The 20,853-nt window shown below is 38.6% G+C and overlaps 1 protein-coding gene across 15 annotated transcripts in view; it reads right to left on the bottom strand.

Annotated features, from left to right (window-relative positions):
* Positions 1–20,853, bottom strand: part of ERC1 (ELKS/RAB6-interacting/CAST family member 1) — a 308,860-nt gene that overhangs the window by 64,565 nt on the left and 223,442 nt on the right. The window contains exon 16 of one of the 15 annotated variants that reach the window (XM_080576073.1): positions 9,907–16,204. The exons of the other annotated variants lie outside the window; for them this stretch is intronic. Coding sequence (XP_080432199.1) covers positions 16,168–16,204 — 37 coding nt within the window. The 3' untranslated portion in view covers positions 9,907–16,167. Of the gene's footprint in view, positions 1–9,906; positions 16,205–20,853 lie in introns of those variants that run through there. 15 annotated transcript variants of the gene reach the window in all.

Genomic DNA, 20,853 nt, shown 5'->3' with positions numbered 1-20,853 from the left:
TGTTTATTAAAGATATAAGAAATGTTAAAGAAGTTTAGTGTAAACAATTAAGATTGATATTAATTATACCATTACATCCTTCTGTTGTCAAGATTGTTTTTTAATCAAGTGTCACCATCACAATCTGGTGAATTAGGATAACAATGGCAAACTGTTGAGGGTAGTATTGACACTTAATCTGCTTTTTCTAATTCATCTATTATCAATCCTTAAGGAGACTAAGTCAGCTTTCTCATTTCCTTTCTGTATCCTCTTTCTAAACAACTTAACTTAACCTCAGTGACAAAACAAAAATACTTGATGCAAAAAGTACTCATTGGGCTCCCTGTGAGTGAAGACCTGACTGAGAAAATTTGAAAAGAATGGGACAAATGGACGCTGCTACCATTTAATATTGATGTCTTAAACATATGTATCCAATATATATCCTTGGGACTTTGAAACTGATGGCTTAGAAAGGGAACCAATTGGTACTACTGGAATACAGAAATTTTTATGTTAGATGCTGAAAGCCTCACAATTTTTATGACCTTGCATGAAAAGATGCATCTATTACTGCAGTGTGTCTGAGAACGGGGAGTGAAATACTTCCATGAGGGAGTTCAGGGCTTAAATCAAGGGTATAGGGAGATGCATACCTAAATAAGTAGGACGTAATCAGATAGTTTGCATTGGCTGAAGCTGAGCTTGATGAAGAATTTACTGTCCTGGATAAATACTAATCCCCCCTCCAAACTGTAAGAATAACAGCACATGTATTTGCTTCTTGACCTTGCTCTTCTAAAAAGTCTGAACAATAGTTTTTCCTCCTTAAACACCCTCAACACATCATTTTAATAGAATGGGACCAAGCAGTGTCTACACATGCAGTTATGCTGACAGATCTGAGCAGACAGTAGCCTCTGAGAAGCTCAGGGTTGCAACCCTTTAACCCAGCGCAGCAGCAGCCAGCACAGCACTTTGAAACACAGATAAAAAAGAGTTATGTGAAAGGCGTGTGCACTCCACAGCACCAGAGCAGAAGCCACTTCTCTTTGGGAGTTGTAGGCATGAGACATCCCATTTAAAAAAACGCTGATATTTTTACAGGTGAAAAAAAACTAAATACACAGCTCTCACTTGAAAGGTATGGAGTTTTGCTAAGACAATAGGTGAGTTGATGAGGTTCATTGATGAGAAAGTTCACGACTGCGTTCACATCAATGACAGCTGGGAATGGAAGAACTTTTTCTTATGGCTAACAGATTAAGTGAGAAGAGGATGATGGTCTATGACCTGGCATCCTTCTGATCCCAGTCTGTGACCATGCTCTTACAAATATTTATGTCAGTTAAAGCTGAAGACCTCTGCACAGGCAGAGCATAAAAAAACCACTAAGATGTGATCTCTGTTTGTCCCCTCTGTTGCTTCAATGACTGCTAGTTTTGCTGAAGTTACCCATATGCAGATGTTTGCTCTTATAAGGATCTCAACTAAAGCCATATATACAGTACATATATATATATAAAAGCAAAACAAAACAAAACAAACAAAAAATACCATGCATTACAAGAAGAAAAAGTGTGTATATCAACAGAAAAAATTTTTCACTACCTGACAGAAGAATGGACATACACAATGGATTTCTGTGGCTGGAATTCAACTCTGGATTTATACAAGCATTTTTTGTACATACTCCCAGAGTAAGCTTGCCTTAGGTGGACTACCAACACATCAGAAACTTGACAGATCCTGTTTAGAGGGTACCTAGATATTGCCTAGACTGTATGTAGAAAAAACAGCACCTTACAGAATCACAGAATCGTCTAGGTTGGAAGAGACCTCCAAGATCACCTAATCCAACCTTCGACCTAACACTAACAAGTCCTCCACTAAACCATATCACTAAGTTCAACATCTAAACGTCGTTTAAAGACCTCCAGGGATGGTGACTCAACCGCTTCCCTGGGCAGCCCATTCCAATGCCTAACAACCCTTTCAGTAAAGAAGTTCCTCCTAACATTCAACCTAAACCTCCCCTGGCATAACTTTAGCCCATTCCCCCTCGTCCTGTCACCAGGCATGTGGGAGAATAGACCAACCCCTACCTCGCTACAGCCTCCTTTAAGGTATCTATAGAGAGTGATGAGGTCTCCCCTGAGCCTCCTCTTCTCCAGGCTGAACAAGCCCAGCTCCCTCAGCTGCTCCTCATAAGAGTTGTTCTCCAGACCCCTCACCAGCCTCATCGCCCTTCTCTGGACTCTCTCGAGCACCTCGACGTCCTTCTTGTAGCGAGGGGCCCAAAACTGAGCACAGTGCTTGAGGTGCGGCCTCACCAGAGCCGAGTACAGGGGCACAATCACTTCCCTAGACCTGCTGGCCACACTGCTTCTTATACAGGCCAGGATGCTGTTGGCCTTCTTGGCCACCTGAGCATACTGCTGGCTCATATTCAGCCGACTGTCAACCAGTACTCCCAGGTCCTTCTCTGCCAGGCAGCTTTCCAGCCACTCATCTCCCAGCCTGTAGCGCTGCCGGGGTTGTTGCGCCCCAGGTGCAGGACCCGGCACTTGGCCTTGTTGAACTTCATACAGTTGACCTCAGCCCATCGGTCCAGCCTATCCAGATCCTCCTGCAGAGCCTTCCTGCCCTCGAGCAGATCGACACACGCACCTAACTTGGTGTCATCTGCAAACTTACTGAGGGTGCACTCAATCCCCTCATCCAGATCATCGATAAAGATATTAAAGAGGACTGGCCCCAGTACTGAGCCCTGGGGAACGCCACTAGTGACCGGCCTCCAACTGGATTTGACTCCATTCACCACAACTCTTTGGGCCTGGCTATCCAGCCAGTTTTTAACCCAGCAAAGCATACGCCAGTCCAAGCCACGAGCAGCCAGTTTCTTGAGGAGAATGTTGTGGGAAACGATGTCAAAAGCCTTACTGAAGTCAAGGTAGACCACATCCACAGCCTTTCCTTCATCCACTAAGCGTGTCACTTTGTCATAGAAGGAGAACAGGTTTGTCAGGCAGGACCTGCCTTTCATAAACCCATGCTGACTGGGCCTGATCGCCTGGTTACCCAGCAAGTGCCGCGTGATGACACTAAAGACAATCTGCTCCATGAGCTTCCCTGGCACTGAGGTCAAACTAACAGGCCTATAGTTCCCCGGGTCTACCCTCTGGCCCTTCTTGTAGATGGGCGTCACGTTTGCTAGCCATCAGTCGACTAGGACCTCCCCTGATAGCCAGGATTGCAGATAAATGATGGAAAGTGGCTTGGCCAGCTCCTCCACCAGTTCCCTCAGTACCCTCGGGTGGATCCCATCCGACCCCATCAACTTGCGTACATACAAGTGCTGTAGCAGGTCGCCAACCTTTTCCTCGTGGATAGTGAGGGCCAAATCCTGCTCCCCATCCCCTTCCATCAGCTAAAAGTTAAATTAAATTATTAAATCATTAAAAAATATAAATTAAATTATTAAATTATAAAAAGTAAATTAAATTATTCCTTGTACTTCATGACATGATACCATAAAGTCAGGCATTTTTAGATGTTTTAGAATATATGAAAGATAATCCAAATACATTTATTCTGTGGAGAAATACAGATATTCTTGTGATCTAACAGAAATGAAGAGAAGAAGAAAGGAAAAGGTGCACATCAGAATCTCAGTTGCAGTGTCAAGATTATAGGTGTGGGAACAACTGATAATGGTTGCACTATTACTGCAACTTTGTTTCTGTTACTTTTGCTGTATGGAAAAGTATCCAGCTTTGGATGTCTGCCTGAAACATGAAAAATATCAATAGAATGAAGTGACAGAACATGATACACGACCTCTGCTTTTTCTGGCTATCGGTGTCCTGGGAAACACAGACTGGTTCGGAGTTCTGGTAATTTTCACTTTCTTTAGAGTAATCTGTTTTGATTCTAAAGAAACACTTATTCTTTTAATAGTAAATCCACAATCCTTGCTGATGATTCAGGACCAGAGCCAAGAATATCTCTGTAACAGTATCTATGTAGCCATTACTCTGGTATGGAAATTTGAGGTGCCTCAAATAGCATATAATGCATACCTTCTGCAATCAAAACCTTTGTTGCTCATCTCTACTTAAATGAAAACTCCAGGACCAGGACAATGAGATATGAGAAGCGATCTGTTATCAATTTATTGCTGCATAATACTAATCACAATGGCTTAGAAAAAAGCATCCTACTATCTGAAACTTCAGTTCTGCATTGTGTGTGAAATGGGGTTGTTGGTCAAGAAGTGGTGAGAAAGGAGTTGTTTCTTTCTGAATCTTTTCTGGAACTGATGTAAGATGAAGTTTGAACCAAAATAAGAAAAATATCCTCTGATATGATACGTGTATTCTAGCTGTACTTTTTAATTCTACAAGCTAATTGGATAATCTTTAATAAGAGAGAAGTATAAATTTCACTGTCACCTCTTCTGAAAGGAGACATGTCTGTAATGGCGCAGTACTGTGTTCAGCAGAAGCTAGAATTGCTAAAATGCTTCTATAAGCCAGGAAAGAACAAATATCACCAAGTAAAATAAAATTTTTGTGTCTGAAGAGCAATACTAATTTCTAGTAGTTTCCCTTCTCAAGTGCTGCTATTCCCACACAGGCCAGAAGAACTTATGGTAAGATAGGCGAGGTTGTAAGAAGGAGAAAATGGGCTGCTGTGAGAAGGTTGTAGTAGCACATGAACAAACCTAGGTCAGAAGTGCTGGCGTCAGTAGTATAGGCTCAACTTCAGTTTAGGTAGCAGTCAGTGGTATAGCCTTTGCTTGGTCTGCAAAGTGTGTCTCTAGTTTACAACACTGCAAATGTCCTAAGAGGTAGGCAAAGCATGTACTTGCTGCAAAACCCAAGGTGGTTGATCTTTTAAAATAACGTAGGTTAGGTCGGGTATTTCTGTGGCAACTGTAACTCAGCAGGGGGAACACTGCCTATAGGATGCAAGGAAATGGCCTCAAGTTGCACCAGTGGAGGTTTAGGTTGGATACGAGGAAGAATTTCTTAACAGAGAGGATGGTGTCAGGCACTGGAAGGGTCTGCCCAGTGAAGTGGTGGAGTTCCCATCCCTGGAGGTATTTTAAGAGTTGTGTGGACATGGTGCTTAGGGACATGGTGCTTAGGGACATGGTTTAGTGGTGGACTTGTTAATGTAAGGTGAATGGTTGGATGTGGCGATCTTATGGGTCTTTTCCAACAGAAATGAGTGCATGATTCTATTTATCCCCCCATTTGGGCAGGTGCTATAGCCTGTACCAAGGCTTTACTGCCACTCATAAGCAGTAAGGAGGCTTTAAAGTGGCCTAACTTAGTATTATCAGAACAAGAAAATCTAGTGAAAATAGAATTAGGGTGAAGCCTTTCACTGAATGGTAATTATGATTGCTACAGACTGGAGTGGTACCAAGACAGATAAAATCAATTCTTAAGAGACAGTGGTGGATATATTCTGAAGCTCGATATGGCAATATAGCTGTCCTCTGGCATACTTCTGATTCACCCACCAGTCTCCCTTTTCTTGGCATTTCAGCTGGGACTGAGAGTTCTTACAGCTGATACCAAAGACAGTGATAATGAATGACTCCAACTCTAAGATACAGATGGATTCAGTTATGGAAGGTGGTGAAGATTGCAGAGGTGAGAAGTCATTGAAAATTGCCATGACTGAATTCTTTTGATGGCAAATATTCTAAGCCTATGAAGCATTCCTGATGAGGTTGTCCTGTAGCATCTACTGGCTATCCTAATACTTTTGTCAAGACACAAAAACGAACAGTATGCAAAGACACATCTCTTGAATGTAAATGTCTGTCTTTGGGAAGATAACAGGACAAGATGGCAAGAGTTAAAATTTCATCTTGGTTTTCACTACAAGTCTTGAATCAAGGCAAAGCTTTAAGAATGTCCATCAGCCACAGAAAGCATTTTATTTTTTTGGGGGGGGTGAAAGCTAAAAAAGAGAACAATATACTATTATACAACTACATATTACTAAGACTGTAGAAATAGAAGGCATTAAGCAAATCAGTATTTTCTAAACCTCTCTGCAGCATAGAAGACAGGGCTTAAAGTTATGCAACACTTAAATTCAGATGCTGAAGAGAGATTCTTAAAGACCACTTCAGCTGCAGTGACTTCAGTAAAAATGGCAGGTGCTAGCATCTTATATACCTGTTTACAGAGGCCCTAGAAAAAGACAAACACAGCAGACATGAGATTTCTCATATGGGCTTGGGTGAGGATAAATAAGTCATCTGCAGCTTGAGTGACCAGGTGTTTGAATGAGCCTGGAAAATGGCAAACTGCAGCTCATACAGATTTAGTTACCAAGAACCACAGCATATTTTTGCAAACAGGGACATGAGACTTTCTAACTACTCAGTAACCCTCAGCACTGCAGGACTAATATGCTGAATTCCTAGATAATGAGTTGTAGCAGGATAAGCCAAAGAAGATTTAAAAAGGTTCATCGACAACACTGTAAGTGTTTTAACTACCAGAGTAGCCATGCTTGTTCTCTGGCGTACAAATAATAATCAAATCAAGATGTCTTTAAATGGTTCCCTACAGCACTTGGTTTCAGGAGACAATGCAGTCCTTCACAGCTATTTCCTAGTAAAGAAGAGGAATCCTTTTGGTAAAAACTATCAGAAAATGAACTTTATAAAGAGGTTTTAAACTATACAGCACAGTTCTGAGGATGTTAACATAGGAATAATTATTAGCTGTATAATTAGGAGGAATAACAGGCTGCAATCAACACAATGATGCTTCAAAGCATAAATATTTTAAATATTCATTAAAATAACATTTACATATTTCAGGAAGAACACAAATTCCGTCTATAAATGTTACAAACATATTATCTATATAATTTCAAATTATGAGATTCATTCCTATATGGAATATTTCTGAAAGTGCAAATGAAATAACTTAAAAGCAGTATTGAGATCAGCAGCAGCACTGATCTTAATGCCTCTGAGGACTTGGGTTAATTATATGAAGTCTAGTTTCATTATACCTGCTCAGGCAGGTACAAGCTCTACAAGCTCACAGCAATCCAGTCACCTCCTTCAACGGAGACTGTTGCTCTTCTGTGAGGAATGACTGACTGACCTGCCAGGGTTCTCAACTTGGTATATTAGGATAAACTGTAATTATGCCTGGTATGCCTTTAATATGAAAGGTTTAGATGTAGAAAGGTTCTGCTATTTTATAAACTGTTTAGTCTCCAGCTGTACTGGCATCAGTCACCACAGAAGGAAAGAGCTACTAGTTGGACAGTACTTGCTTCAGCTGTGTGATTTTAGTTCACAGCATTTACTCAAAGCCTACAGAAAATGCTGATCGAACTTCCAATGTTTTTCTATCACAGATATTTGTAAGACTTAAAATGGCAAATCACCATTAAAATAAGAACTAAATTATTTGCATATGAATTAAAAACACCCCTGCCTTCAAAGTAACAACAACATAAAAAATTATCAAAGAGATTCTGATAAAATTTCCAGTTTTATGACAGACATTTAGGCGGCAGCTTAGAACATAAAAGTGTTAGGACACAGTATTTAGTAATTTCATAAGTTTAGTAGAATAACATTGTTTGGTTGGGTGACATTTGATAAACTACTAAAAAGTAATTAATAATATACAAAACAGCTGACCCAATGGGATGGTTATCCTAGCATTAATGCCATAATTTTTCATAATAAACTGTGTCAACGCATCTGCAACGGTAGTTCTAAACTCAGCGTTATTTTTTTCCCCACTTTTTTATCTGGTTACAGAATATCTTCAGAAGATTAAGAAACTTAGACTGCTCTGAACCACACAGAGAGAATGCCGGATTCTGACACTGAGCCCCTGGCAACTGGAGCCCACCATCCTGCAACTCTGTTTACTGCACCTGCAGTACCTCTTAAGGAAGGAGGCAGCTCACACAGGGTTCTAGACACTAAAATTAGGTTCTTAAACAACTTGGAAAAATACAGACAGGCAGATTAGAGAACACCATTTTAATATACTAACAGACCAGTACTTTACTTGAAAACAGCTGCCAATGCTGCACCAGCTATAATTTCATCAGTATTTAAGATGCTGCCATACAAAAAACACGAAGAAGGAATACAAACCCCTAGTGAGTAAAATACTTATCTAAAAGAAACAGGAGCAACATAGTGCTGCAATAAGGTGGGAAAAACGCAATATACTACCTGTTCTTTTAATTACAGCTGGCAGTATTCAAACCTCAGGCTGGAATTAATTTGGGAAATTAATTTGGAAATGGCAAAAAAAAAATGCAATTAATTTGGGAAATTATTTTTCCAAACACAAACATACACCCTCACTCAAAGGGATAATATTATTTCTTCCATTCTTGTACTTCCTTTCTGAATCAACAAGTTACCTTTGTTTTGTGTGGACAGCATTTCAACAGTCTCTCAACCCCATGATCTAAATTTTCACAGCTGCCATATTTACTCAAAACCTACAGAAAACACTGATCAAGATTTTACTGCTTTTCTATCACAGACATTTCAAATGTGATAGATTCAAATTTAAAATGTCATTTAAAATGTCTGTGATATAAAATAGTAAATTACAATTATAAGAACTGTATTCTGTAAGAAAGAATTCGAACTGAGAAAAAAATCAGAAGTCATTTGCCATCAGCAAATTGAAGCCTCCTGAATTTACACCTTTTCACTATTCTCTTCAATGTCATCACATACAAGTGAACACAACTAGAAAACAAGAGATAAACATATACATTCTTTGTGAATAAAGATCTCTTCAGAATCTCTTCTCAGAATACATCTCTTGTGGTCACAAGAGATGCTCCTTTAATTTTCTATTGCACGAATAGTGTGATAATAGCAAATGTTGCCTTTAGACACAGGTAGCATTATCACTTGTGCCGCACTTGTTAGAAAAAAATGTTGCTAATATCATATTTGGACTTTTCTATGCAATTTTTCTCTAACATCCTAACTGCTTAGAATCACAGAACCATCATAGTCGTGCTCATGTCTCAGCTCTGAGTACTCAGAATTTCAGTACAGCTCTTGACCGTGCCTGCCAATGGTTCCAGAAGAAATTCTAAGGTTTGCGCAGAGGGACTTTCCAATCAACTCCTAATTTACTAAACTATTTTTATTGATTAATTCCTCCAGTGAGAGAGGGGCTGCTACACACAGCTGCTAGACTGACTGAATACGAGCCTTACCTACTTGCCTCTGAAGAGCGGTGGATTCTGAAGATGGCACATTTTAGAATCCTGACATTTGATATTATAAGTGATTTGTCCCTATAAAGGGTAGTAGGTTTTTTTGTTTGTTTGTTTGTTTGTTTTTTTAAGACAACCATCCTTGTTTGACCAGCCTTCGGTGTAGAAACCAGAGAGGAGGCAGACGTAGTACTCACAAGGCTTCTGAGTTCCACAGAGCTGGCTTTTCTGAGAAGGAATTCCTTGCACTGTCTGTCTTCTTCTACAGTTTAACAGCAGTGCAAATAGAGCATAAATTAAGGTATAATTTCCATCCAGGCAATATAGTCCACCAGAATATGTACAACAGATTTTGAAAAATGACATTATAAGAAAGGCAGCTCTTGTTTCTTTCCTGTGACACAGTCAAGTACAGGTTGAGCTTTGGCTTAGCGTGTGGTTTCACAATCAGCTTAAGCTGACATAATACAGGGCTCTTGTTGAAGAAGATGTTTCTGTCCTCCCATTTTCAGGTTCCTGCTCCCTCCCTGGTGTCAGCACTAGTGACTGTGTATCCCTGAAACCTGTTGATCCAGTTAAAACTTCACCCTGACTATAAAGGAAAAAAACAAAATCACAAAAAACACTCCAAACTTAAGAATAAAAGTGAATCATGGAATTCACATTGATTATAACACATCAAACAACTACAATTGCTAGGGTGAAAACAATTGTTCTTTAATTAATTTTGTCTGTGTGAATCACCCTCCAGGTGAAAGCTGGTAGAAAGAAATTTCAGCTGTGTCAGTCAACAATGATTGCAATACTGCGGTCTTGGTGTGGTCTTTGATCCTGTGGAAAGATCAAGCCATGACTTACAACATAGTTGGATTAAGAAACTATCCAACCTATAGACTTGAATCAAAGATTTTAACTGATGAAGAATTCACCTCCTTGCTAAATGACTATCATGACTGTTACTTCTGGTTGGTGTAATTATCACTTATTTTTGTATCTCTCTTGTTTCCATAATTGATATACTCATTCCAGTATGTCATCATGCCTTCTTTTCTTTATATTTTATCAGTCTGCTCACTGGAAACCAAGATGAAGGCATTCATTTACTTTCCGTATGATATGTATACTGTTGCTAATCCCATCCCTGTCCCCACTGCATTGTGAGTTCCACTTCTTTTCCTGAACTTTTTATTTCATAGATGTGTCTTGTTATTTCTTTTCCTTTGGATAATATAATACAAGATTAGTTATGACAGTTCTCACTTTATTCCTGTAATGTCTGCCTCCAAAAAACAACTATCTTTCTTGGTTATTTTTTAAGGTGATATGCAGACTGCTGCATACTCCTAATTTTGTTTGGATGCAGATAGACAGTCAATTAGGTTTGTAACTCTTCCTTACACTTTCTTCCCTTTGTTTGGGATGCAAAGACCTCAAAGTTTTGTTTGGACTTTTCATTTATAAATTCCCTGCTTCCTTTACACTCAAATCCTTGAGTTCCTCTGTTCAATTTACTTGCAAATATTCTTAATTTTTCAAGTATTTTGTACAGCTTTTAAAAATTTAAATATACGTATACTCAGTTCATGGTCACTCCAGCTGAAGTTGGTTTTGGTGATGATTTCCTCTCTAGCATCATCAACACTAATTACAATCCTGAAGTCTTAAAACAATGTTACTTCTTGGTGATCCAGTAAATATTTTGTCAAGAAGTGCAGCAATTTCTCTGATTTGTATCCAATAACTAAATGTCTGAGAAAAACGCTTTTCTCTATTGTTATTTACCTCTACCACACCTCTGTGCCTGAAGTCAATAGCAGGCTATCATCCACTCATTTTGTATAACTCCTTTTATGGTCCTGTACTTATTAAGTCCTCTTACTGTCACTTTTTTTTTCTTTTAAATTTCCTCAGAATCTCCTGTATCTTTAATGTATGCCTACCATTTCTAGCTTTCCTGAACAACTTCTACACACATTCTAGCTGCGCATATTATCCTATTATCCATTAATTGCCATTATCCTGGTGACATCTGGTTTCATTTTACATACCAGATGTGTAGAGCTACTTCTTTTTGTTGTTCTTTTACAAACAACTCAATTTTCCTCTGCTCTTCAACAAATTTTCTCTCTAGAGTTACAGACTGCTTTCATTACTTACTGACTATTTGACGACCAACCTGGATACATCTCTCCTAAATTCCTCCTCCTTCTTTGAGGGTTCTTTTGTATGCTTGTGCAAGCCTTTCTTCCAGAACCACTTTGTTTCATCTCTAAAAGATATATTTCCTCTAAGGTCAAACACAGCTTATGGGATTGTTTACATTACCTCTGCAAAGGTTGTCTTAGCATTTGGTGATAGTAACTACAGCAGCACTAATGCTGACATCTGTTCCATCCTAATCCTAACACTTACTACCTGTACTTCAGTCTTTTCTCATTGCTGCTGCTGCCCAGGGGATGGATTGAAAAGGGAGTATAAAAACTGCCAAGTGTCTGGATATGGCTAGGGATAGCAACATAAGACAAAAAAGATGACGGAAGCAGTATCATTCAACACTGAGGCATCACTTTGCTTCCTGCTCCTGGTAGCTTCAATGACTGCTGTATTAGTGCTAAAAAAAAAAAAAAAAGTGTTTCTAAGCAAACAGAAATTGTTGAAAGGTTCAAGGACAGGAATGGAGCAGTTGTCAGTGGTTATGGATAAAATTTGGATATGCTTAGTTTCGTAATTGCAACAGAAGAGGCCTGAGAAGTTTCATTTCCTTTCTTTTTCCAGACCAAGGTAGGTGCAGCTACTTGCAGACTCTCAGTGCAGAAGATTTGTTTGAATTGGCATTACAATATATTCTGATGAGTTCTGAAGATAAACAATTTTCCAGATGCTTACTCTAAAGCAGCTGGCATTCAACAGTACGTAGGAAGCATCCCACCCTCTTCTTCTCTGTTTTTATCTCTATCCAGTCCCGGTTCTGGGGAAGAATGAGAAGAAACTGGAGCTATATGCTGTAAAACAGTTTAAGAGACTGAGTATGCATGCTTTGCTCCAGAATAAGCGCTGTTAAGGCTGACCTAAACCATGAAAATAGACTCCTGACAACCCTTTATTATTAGATCCCTGCTCATCATTATATATGATGTTGTACAAAGCTTTTTTTTCATGTACAGATTTAAGGTTTTGTAAACAAATTAATGAAGATCAATAATCTCAAAATAAGCTTTTATTGTCTATGTTTTATAATGAGAAACAAGTGCATAAAAATTAAGCAACATGTTGAAAGTGACAGTAAGTCATTCATGTGTGAAGGAATTTGAAGAACAAACAAACAAACAAACCACCACCATTTTAGCACATATTCCAGCTAGCAACACCTTTTCTATTGAACAGATTTGAAGTTGTATTTATTCTTTACTTTAAAATTACATGAAACACCCATGAAAATCACTTCATTGAAGAAACATTATCACATGTAAATGTACAGGTGGACCTCTAGTATCTTAGAAAAAGTAAAAAACTCAGATTTCAAGCATATGAAATAGAAAGGAATATGATTACCTTAAAACAAACTTAAACCTGCTTGCTATCACAGAGTCCGTCTCTCAAGAAATCTTGTCTGCACTATAGATACCAGAAGGCATGGGAGCTTCCATTTAAATAAATTCTTGCTTGTTTTGATATAGATGCCCTTTAATTGGTTGTACTATTGCTAAGAAGTATAATTTGGCATCTACTTAGGTTTGAGATTTGTGGCTATGTTAATTTCTTGCAATAAAAATTCTTGCTAAATTCGGAGTTGTTTAACTTCTATCTGCTTTACAGAAGAATTGAGCATATTTTCCAAGGCTGATTTCAGGATGAGAAGGTTAAGGCAGACATTTAAGCATGTTGCAAAGAAGAGGACTGCTTTCTAGGTTACAACTTCTTCATTCTAATAGTATTATTTACAAAATATTAGACTTCTATCTATTGTTTCCTTATAATGTCTAAACTATTTTAAATGATAAGATTAAGACACAAATTTGTTACAAGAATACACAATGGAGATTTACACTCAGTTGTACGGAGATTCACAGGGAACAATGGCAGAAAATAACTGAGGCAGGGTGAATGTGGGTGATATGGACAACTTTTGATCCTGAGACTATCCTTAAGTAATGGGTATTTTGCATAACACTGGGGAAAAAAAAATCTGAGCATTTTGTGAGGTATATGGATCAATGAATGTACAAAAAAGTACAAAGATGCTTTATGTAGAATAAATCTTTTAAAAACTGAGATGGAAAGACCACCAACACATCTAACACAGGTGTTACATTTTTAAACCTAATAACTGCTAACTGCAGAACACATAAACAAGCATAGTCAATTGAAATAGAAACATGACTAAGTATTTAAAACAGAAATGGAGCTGAGAGTTAAGATCTATTCTTCATGCCTATCACTGGTGATCTGACAAAGAGCACATCATCTAACCACCTCTGTAAATACACAATACAGTGACATCCTGAGCTGAAGAGAGTCAGGTTTTCTTTCTCTCTCTCTCTTATTTATTTATTGTTAGCGTTAAGGAAAAAGGGGATTACCAAAATCCTGCACACGTAAAGCTTGTTTTTTGCTAAGAGTACCATGACTGCACCATGATTTGCACTTCTTCACACAAGAAGCTGAAGGCGCTACACACGGTCACAACACTGAAGCAGTGAAGAAACGCCTGAGGAGCAAGAGGATCCCCCTACCGCCAAACCCCTCGCAGACACACAGCACAGAGCTCTCGGGCAAGACAAGTGGAACTGCCCGCTCCGAGCAAACTCGCTTTATGGATTTATGGCAGCCTCTAGTTAAAGCCCATCTGGGTTGGACGGGGGGGCCGGGACGACCATGTGCTGGTTACATTTTTGCCATTCCTGCTGCGGTATGGCATGAATAAATCACAGGGCTGAGGTCAGAACAGCCAGCCCATAAAGTGATTCATGGACCCAGCAGCACATTCCCCTAGGACTATGTACTTTATTACAGTAAACCTCAGAACAAGATACAATTTCCTGTCTCAAGGAGCAGCCTTTAAATCAGGACACCTGGACAGCCCTGCAACCACTTAAAGAAACAATAGGCCTCAGCCCCACCGCTGCCTCTCACGCTGGCCTGCGCTTGCCCCCAGCCTGTTGCGTTTGACACTAAATACCGCCTCTAGGAACAACCTCCTTCCGCAACAGATCAGGGGGGACGAGACTGCGGAGTAAACCTACTGATACCATCCTGTTCTTCAGTCGTAGCTTCCCCACCCAAGAAATACACGTTCTCCAGCTGTTACTTTTCTTTCCACTTGAGCTTTTAGTTCTCTTCTGCATTGTCAGAATTTGACCCAAAACGTTAAGGCAGCAAAGGAACTTGAAAGGTAATTCACTTGCTTCTCTATTAGTGAGCAGATCCTTCACTTGTTTCTCTATTAGTGAGCAGATCCTTCACCTACAGTATTTCTTAGCTGCAAGCTGAAGAACCTGCTGTGCAATTTCAGTTACCATATGGATGTTCTCCTTGCAGTCTAGGGCACTGATCTGACTTTTGGTTTTGGCACCTGGAAAGCAAGCCAAGTGGTGACAGAGATTATGGTATTGTTAGACTTCTGAAAACTCACAGTTTCAGCTAAGAGTAATGTTGCCTCTTATGCCACAAGTTACATTTTCAGAAGAAAGAATAACAGAAAACTCATTTTAAGCCAAGAAACAAAGCACTGGGTATTTTCTGCTCTAATTATTCTGGGGAGCCCTGTTTCTTAACACTGAAATCCCATAGACCTGTTGGCTGCAGAGGAGCAAGCTGTCATTGACCTGCCTTATATTCTTGTAGCCCCTCGGACTTGTAGTGCCTTGGTTAGGCATATGCTGGATGTATTTTTGCTGTTCTCCTTAGAAACAACAAGAAAAATTGCAAATGGAGGTTTCCCATGTCCACACAAATTGTGACTACTAAAGTTGGACAGAAGAAAAATTTGCTTTGCTCCTTCAAATCCATAATGGATCATATGAAAGAAAGTTTCACACAGGTATACTTGTTCAGCACACATCATTCAACGAGGAGCATGAATAAGAAAAGAGAAGGAAGCTTCCTTTCAAGCATTTCATGGCTATGGCCATTCTGTAGAATCACTCTGCAAATAGTGGAAGAGATCCTGATTATTTTCACCCCTTGAGTTTCTTTCAAATCTTAAAATTGTAAACACAACAAGGTAACATTTCCTGAGAAGCTGCCTCATGAAAAACAGCCAGGAACATAAAGCTTACATATACTGAAACACACCTTGATGACTTGGATGAGAGATGACTTGGAGAGAATGAATGTAAGAGAAAGTGATAGAGGGGAGAGAGTTTTAGGGAAATTTAGAGGAGAATTCAAACACAGGAAGTAAAGAATGCTATTGAAATGGTCAACGTAAAAAAAAAAAAAATCAAAAATCTAGATAAGGAAAGAGGAAAAGAGAAGGATTGGTAAAGCAGATGTAAGTAATACTAAACCCATCAGATTTGTCCAGGACGGAACCCTCTCGAAGCTATTTGCTTCATGATTACTTTTCCTACAAGTGAAAACAGTTATGTAGAAAACTACTTCCACCACCTGCTTATTTTCTTTTATTCTACTTAAAGGATATCCTTCACTGTTGTAGATTGTTTCAGAGCTTACAGCAAGCAGAATCAAGGCTTATTCATAGATTTTATCCCATACGATTTCCTGTACAGAACAAATACTTACATCGTATTCAGTTACTCCCACTGAACCCAGTGACTTGCTCTGGAGGATAAGAAAATCTCAGAAAGACAACCACTTGTGACTGAAAGCCATGAAGAATTAACTGTTATTCCTCTGAGTTTGTCCCAGTGGTTAGTCGTTGCCAGTGTCAAAAAGTCAGGTCTCTTGCTAATCCTATTTTTTCTGGCCTCATTTGCTAGATACTGATCCTTGTTTTGACTGTTTGCTGGAATAAACATAGTTTTAATATCATTATTATTTCCTTTCTAGACATTAGAGCACTACAGTATATCATGATAACCAAGAACTTACCATAAAATAAAAGTAAAATTCATATTCTATTCCTAGTCATTAATCCTACTTTTATATAGCCAAATTTCTTTTGCAGCCAATATCACACTGCTTTTTTCCATAACATCCCAACATCTTTTCCAAGCCATTCCTCTCAAAACAGTGTATAATAGTCTCCATATTATTCCAATTTATATCCCTAGTATTCAGATGCATTTTGTGTAAATGCATTCACATTAAAAGAAGCAATTTAAATTGTTACACATGACTTTTTAATGTTAGGTAATGTTATGATGTTTTATTTATCATCTGCATGTTCTACTGACTGTTATTTTACACTTATTTACAGCTCACTAATAAAATGATTATTAGCATCAAGACTAGTACCAATATTAAGGAAGCTCAAACATAAATACCTCTACTCAGTTTTAATTGTAAATGGTAAATACTGATAATGCTCACTTTAAGAATATTGTCTATTCAAAACTAGAAATATGATGGTAGGAATTGGTCATTTAGAGAAGTCAAATTTAAGGCAAAAAAATATTTGTATTGAACAAGTGGTTTGTTTTCTTTTAAGCAAACTTTGGATATAATAAAGGAACATTATGTGTTTTTGGCATGACATATCTTACACAAACCAAGTTGACTGATATTAATTATCTAATTATTTCTTTACACTATAAGAATCCTTTATCAGATTATTTTGCTCATAAATTGTAACAGTTAATCCAGTTAATCAACTTACAGCTAGTTAGTCATCCTGCCTCCTATTCTGCAACACTTCCACAACTTTAGCATTTCCTTAACTTCTAGAATTTCACCAGAATTCCAATATTTATTAAACTTTCAAGAAGCCAAAATTCCCTTCAGCCAATTCCTTTAAGTGTTCTTAGATACCAAAAATCTTGGCCTACCACCCCTAACACATGCATAACATCTTCAGCAGTTTCTTATATTGTAAATGGAGAGATATGGAATGCCACAGTGCTTTTCTAAGAAGAAAGGCAAAACATTTCTGTTCAATTCACGTGTGATCCAAAGAAATATGAAAAGATGTCTAAACAAGTCAAATAGTAATTTAGTCATATTACAAATACACAAAAGGGCTTAATTGAACTCAAGAAAAAATGGAACAAATTAACTTTGCTTTTCCAGTAATCTTAATCAAGCTGGCTGCTTTACTTTTACTTAACCAAACCCAGCAAAGTTTTATAATTAAACAGCTTTTTAATAGTTTGAATGCTGTCATAAAAAAAAAAAAAAAAAAGAAAACTCCATCATTTCTTCACCACAGCATATATGACTGATGTTCTCTCTGAAAGCAAAGACAACACTCCTCTTGCAAAGGGGGTGCATTAGGAAAAGTGTTGCCAGCAGGTCGAGGGAGATGATCCTGCCCCTCTACTCAGCCCTGGTGAGGCTTCACCTGGAGTACTGTGTTCAGTTCTGGGCTCCCCACTAAAAGAGGGACATGGAGCTCCTGCAACAAGTCCAGCATAGGGCTATGAAGATGATTAGGAGCATCTCTCATACGAGGAGAGGCTGAGAGAGCTGGGTCTGATTAGCTTGGAGAAGGGAAGACTGAGAGGGGATTTGATCAACATATACAAGTATCTGAAGAGAGGGTGTCAAGAGGATGGTGCCAGAATCTTTTCAGTGGTGCCCAGCGACAGGACAAGAGGCAACAGGCACAAACTGAAGCACAGGAAGTTCTGTCTGAATATGAGGAAAAACTTCTTTAATGTGAGGGTGACAGAGCTCTGGAACAGGTTGCCCAGACAGGTTGTGGAGTCTCCTTCTCTGGAGATACTCAAAACCCATCTGGACATGATCCTGGGCAACATGCTCTAGGTGATCCTGCTTGGCAGGGAGGTTGGACCAGATGACCTCCAGAGATCCCTTCCAACCTCAACCATTCTTTGATTCTGTGATTCCCATTGACTTAATTTAGTAAGTGCTGTATTAAGAGAAATGATTCTCTCTGCCTTCTAAATGGCTTTAAAAATCACTAAATACTACTGAAAAACTTCCATCATTACAGCTATCTGCTTAAAAATACACATAAAATCAGAAAAAAAAAGTTGCAAAGTGAAATTTGCAGAGGTTAAGAAATGTAATCATAACACTATCTACTTGTAGGTATGCTTTATACTTTTTATTTGTCTTTTATTAAATGAACATATATAGGTTTGATCAAAGAGCCTATATGGCATTTCATCTTGACAAGCTTATTTATTGTAACAGCAATATATTCAGTGACTGTGGCAGGAGAGCACCTTAAGCTGCTTAACAAAATCAGATGAAACAGAAATTAGCACTGGCATACTCCAAAGAATTTTCTAGCTAATCATTTGCAGCAAAGTTTTTAGCTGTGACATACAGAATGGCCTCCACGGTTGAGTGAAAAAGCAAGTTTTTATTTTTAGGTTTTATCTAGAAAGGTATAATCCTATTTCTGAAAGCTCTGCCCAGTAATATTCTATTATCAACATGAGTTCAATGCATAACTAAGTTAAGAAGCAAAAGGAAATATAATCTATACTTTTTATTTCCTCACATGCCTTGCTTTTTTACTTACTTACGTGGTAAAGACAAAGTAATGGTAGCTAAGATTATGGTAATTAAGTAGAATAAATTGTAGAAGTGAGGAATCTCTCCTCCGTTCTCTCCATTTTACGGCAGCACTCTATATAACTTTCTATTCAAATGTAATTAATATCACAACTGTTTCTATCAAGACATTTTTTTTGGTGTTTAGATCTGAGAGCTCAGTTGTGCAACAATAGCGTGCGCATCAGTGATACTGTGAAATGCTTAGAAACATGCCAAATTTACTAGATTTTTCCTGGTGGTATTTTTTAGGTTATAGCAAATACCAAGCGGACTCTTTTTTTTCTCTAGATGAGTGAGTCCTATGAAAGCTTTACCCGTGGTGTAGCTTCGTAACCAAAGTTTACCACAAGCCATAGCAAGGGGATTAACACGACTAGCTTTCATGTGGCTCCAGAGCTGTTACTGTGCTCCTCGGAGAGATCAGCACCTTTTCGTCTCACTGCAAAGAGAACTGTGTGCTCAGGGGTCTATGAAAGACTCTCTTCCCCATCAGGACATTGACAGAGGCCACTGCATGTTCATAGCAGAGGTCACACTGAGGGGAGAAAAGCAAAAACAACCTGGCTGGAACAGACACCTTCTTCACAGAAAAGTCAGTCATTCACACTTTCAGTCTTGTACACCTCACTGCAAAAGATTTTGAAGTAGTTCACTTAAAAATAGAGCAAGGAGCCTGCTCTTGAAGCAGAAATAAAATACACAAACTAAATATAACCTATTCCACCCTACTAGAAAATACTGCTTTGAGTAATGGCCCAAAAAACTCTCTGGGAAAAGGCATGTTTTAGAACAAGAAGGCTATCATGCTGTAGCAGTTTTACAACATTAAAGTTAATGGCAGTTTTTCATTAATATGGCTAGTCAATATTATTTTGTTTAAATTAGCATTTCACAATCTTTTGATGTCTTGAGTTAGCTACCTAATTGTAGACATTTTCTTTTCCTTTTCCAATAGCAAAGACTACTGAAAAGAGCAAAAGAATGCTACCTATGGGAGAATTTGTAGTTCTTATTAAGCCCTCCAGAATGAGGAGTGTTGGAGCCATAAACCAAAGCAGTGGAGGAAGAAAATGAGAGTTGAGAAGAAATCCCATGTTCTCCAAGAACAATGAGAATGGGTAGCAGAGGTCTGCCTGACCTCAGACAGTGCATTTCTTCCTCTCTCAAACAAAATGCTGTTTATGACCAATGAGCAATTCAACCATGAGAAACAAGATCAGACAATTTGCCTCCCCAAAGGTAGCAGACAAAAGCTGTGTTTATATTCACTGACAACCTCTCTTTTTAATTTTCCATGCAATTGTATCACTAAAAGCTCTCATAGGTTCTGTGGAGTTTATACAGTCATAAAAAAAAAAATCAAAATCAACAACATAAAATTAGTGGATCCAAATACTGCATGTGTATGATACCCACCCATACGCGTATCTGACGTTGAATAAACACACCTAAATGACATGGTAACTCTCCATAATTCTAAATAGCATTTTCTTAGAAAGTCTGAGAACTTTTCCAGAATCAGAATAGGTAAAGAAGGAATGTCCAGGCTACTCAGCAATTTTAGGAGGGGAGGGTGTGGGTAGAGAAGAAGGGGGTTTTTCAGCGCAATTTGGTTACAAAGCTTGTTTGCACAAGGCTGTGCTGGCCTCATGGTGACTATTCATAAGAGATCCCCAGAAGAGCTGTAAAGTCTGCCTATAGCCCAGGTGCTATAATTGCTGTCTGTCAAAACAGAGCTGTTTTCTCAGCAAACATTTCAGAATGCCCAATGCTAAGTTGATTAGTTTGGGGTTTTCTGGGGAGGAGTATAAGGATGATGATTGAGAGACAGACTAAAACTGATGACTCGGAGACAAAACTTTGATTTCATTAAAACACTCCAGAGAGTGTTTAATTTCTCAGTTAAAAGAGAATTCCTGCCCTTTGAATGGAAGGGAAGCAGGCAGTGCGAAGGAATTATTGCCAATA

This window comes from Anser brachyrhynchus (genome assembly GCF_964034855.1).
Source record: "Anser brachyrhynchus genome assembly, chromosome: 1".
Taxonomy (NCBI): domain Eukaryota; kingdom Metazoa; phylum Chordata; class Aves; order Anseriformes; family Anatidae; genus Anser; species Anser brachyrhynchus.
Note: the sequence above shows the minus strand (reverse complement) of the source record. Positions and strands in the feature narration are given on the sequence as shown.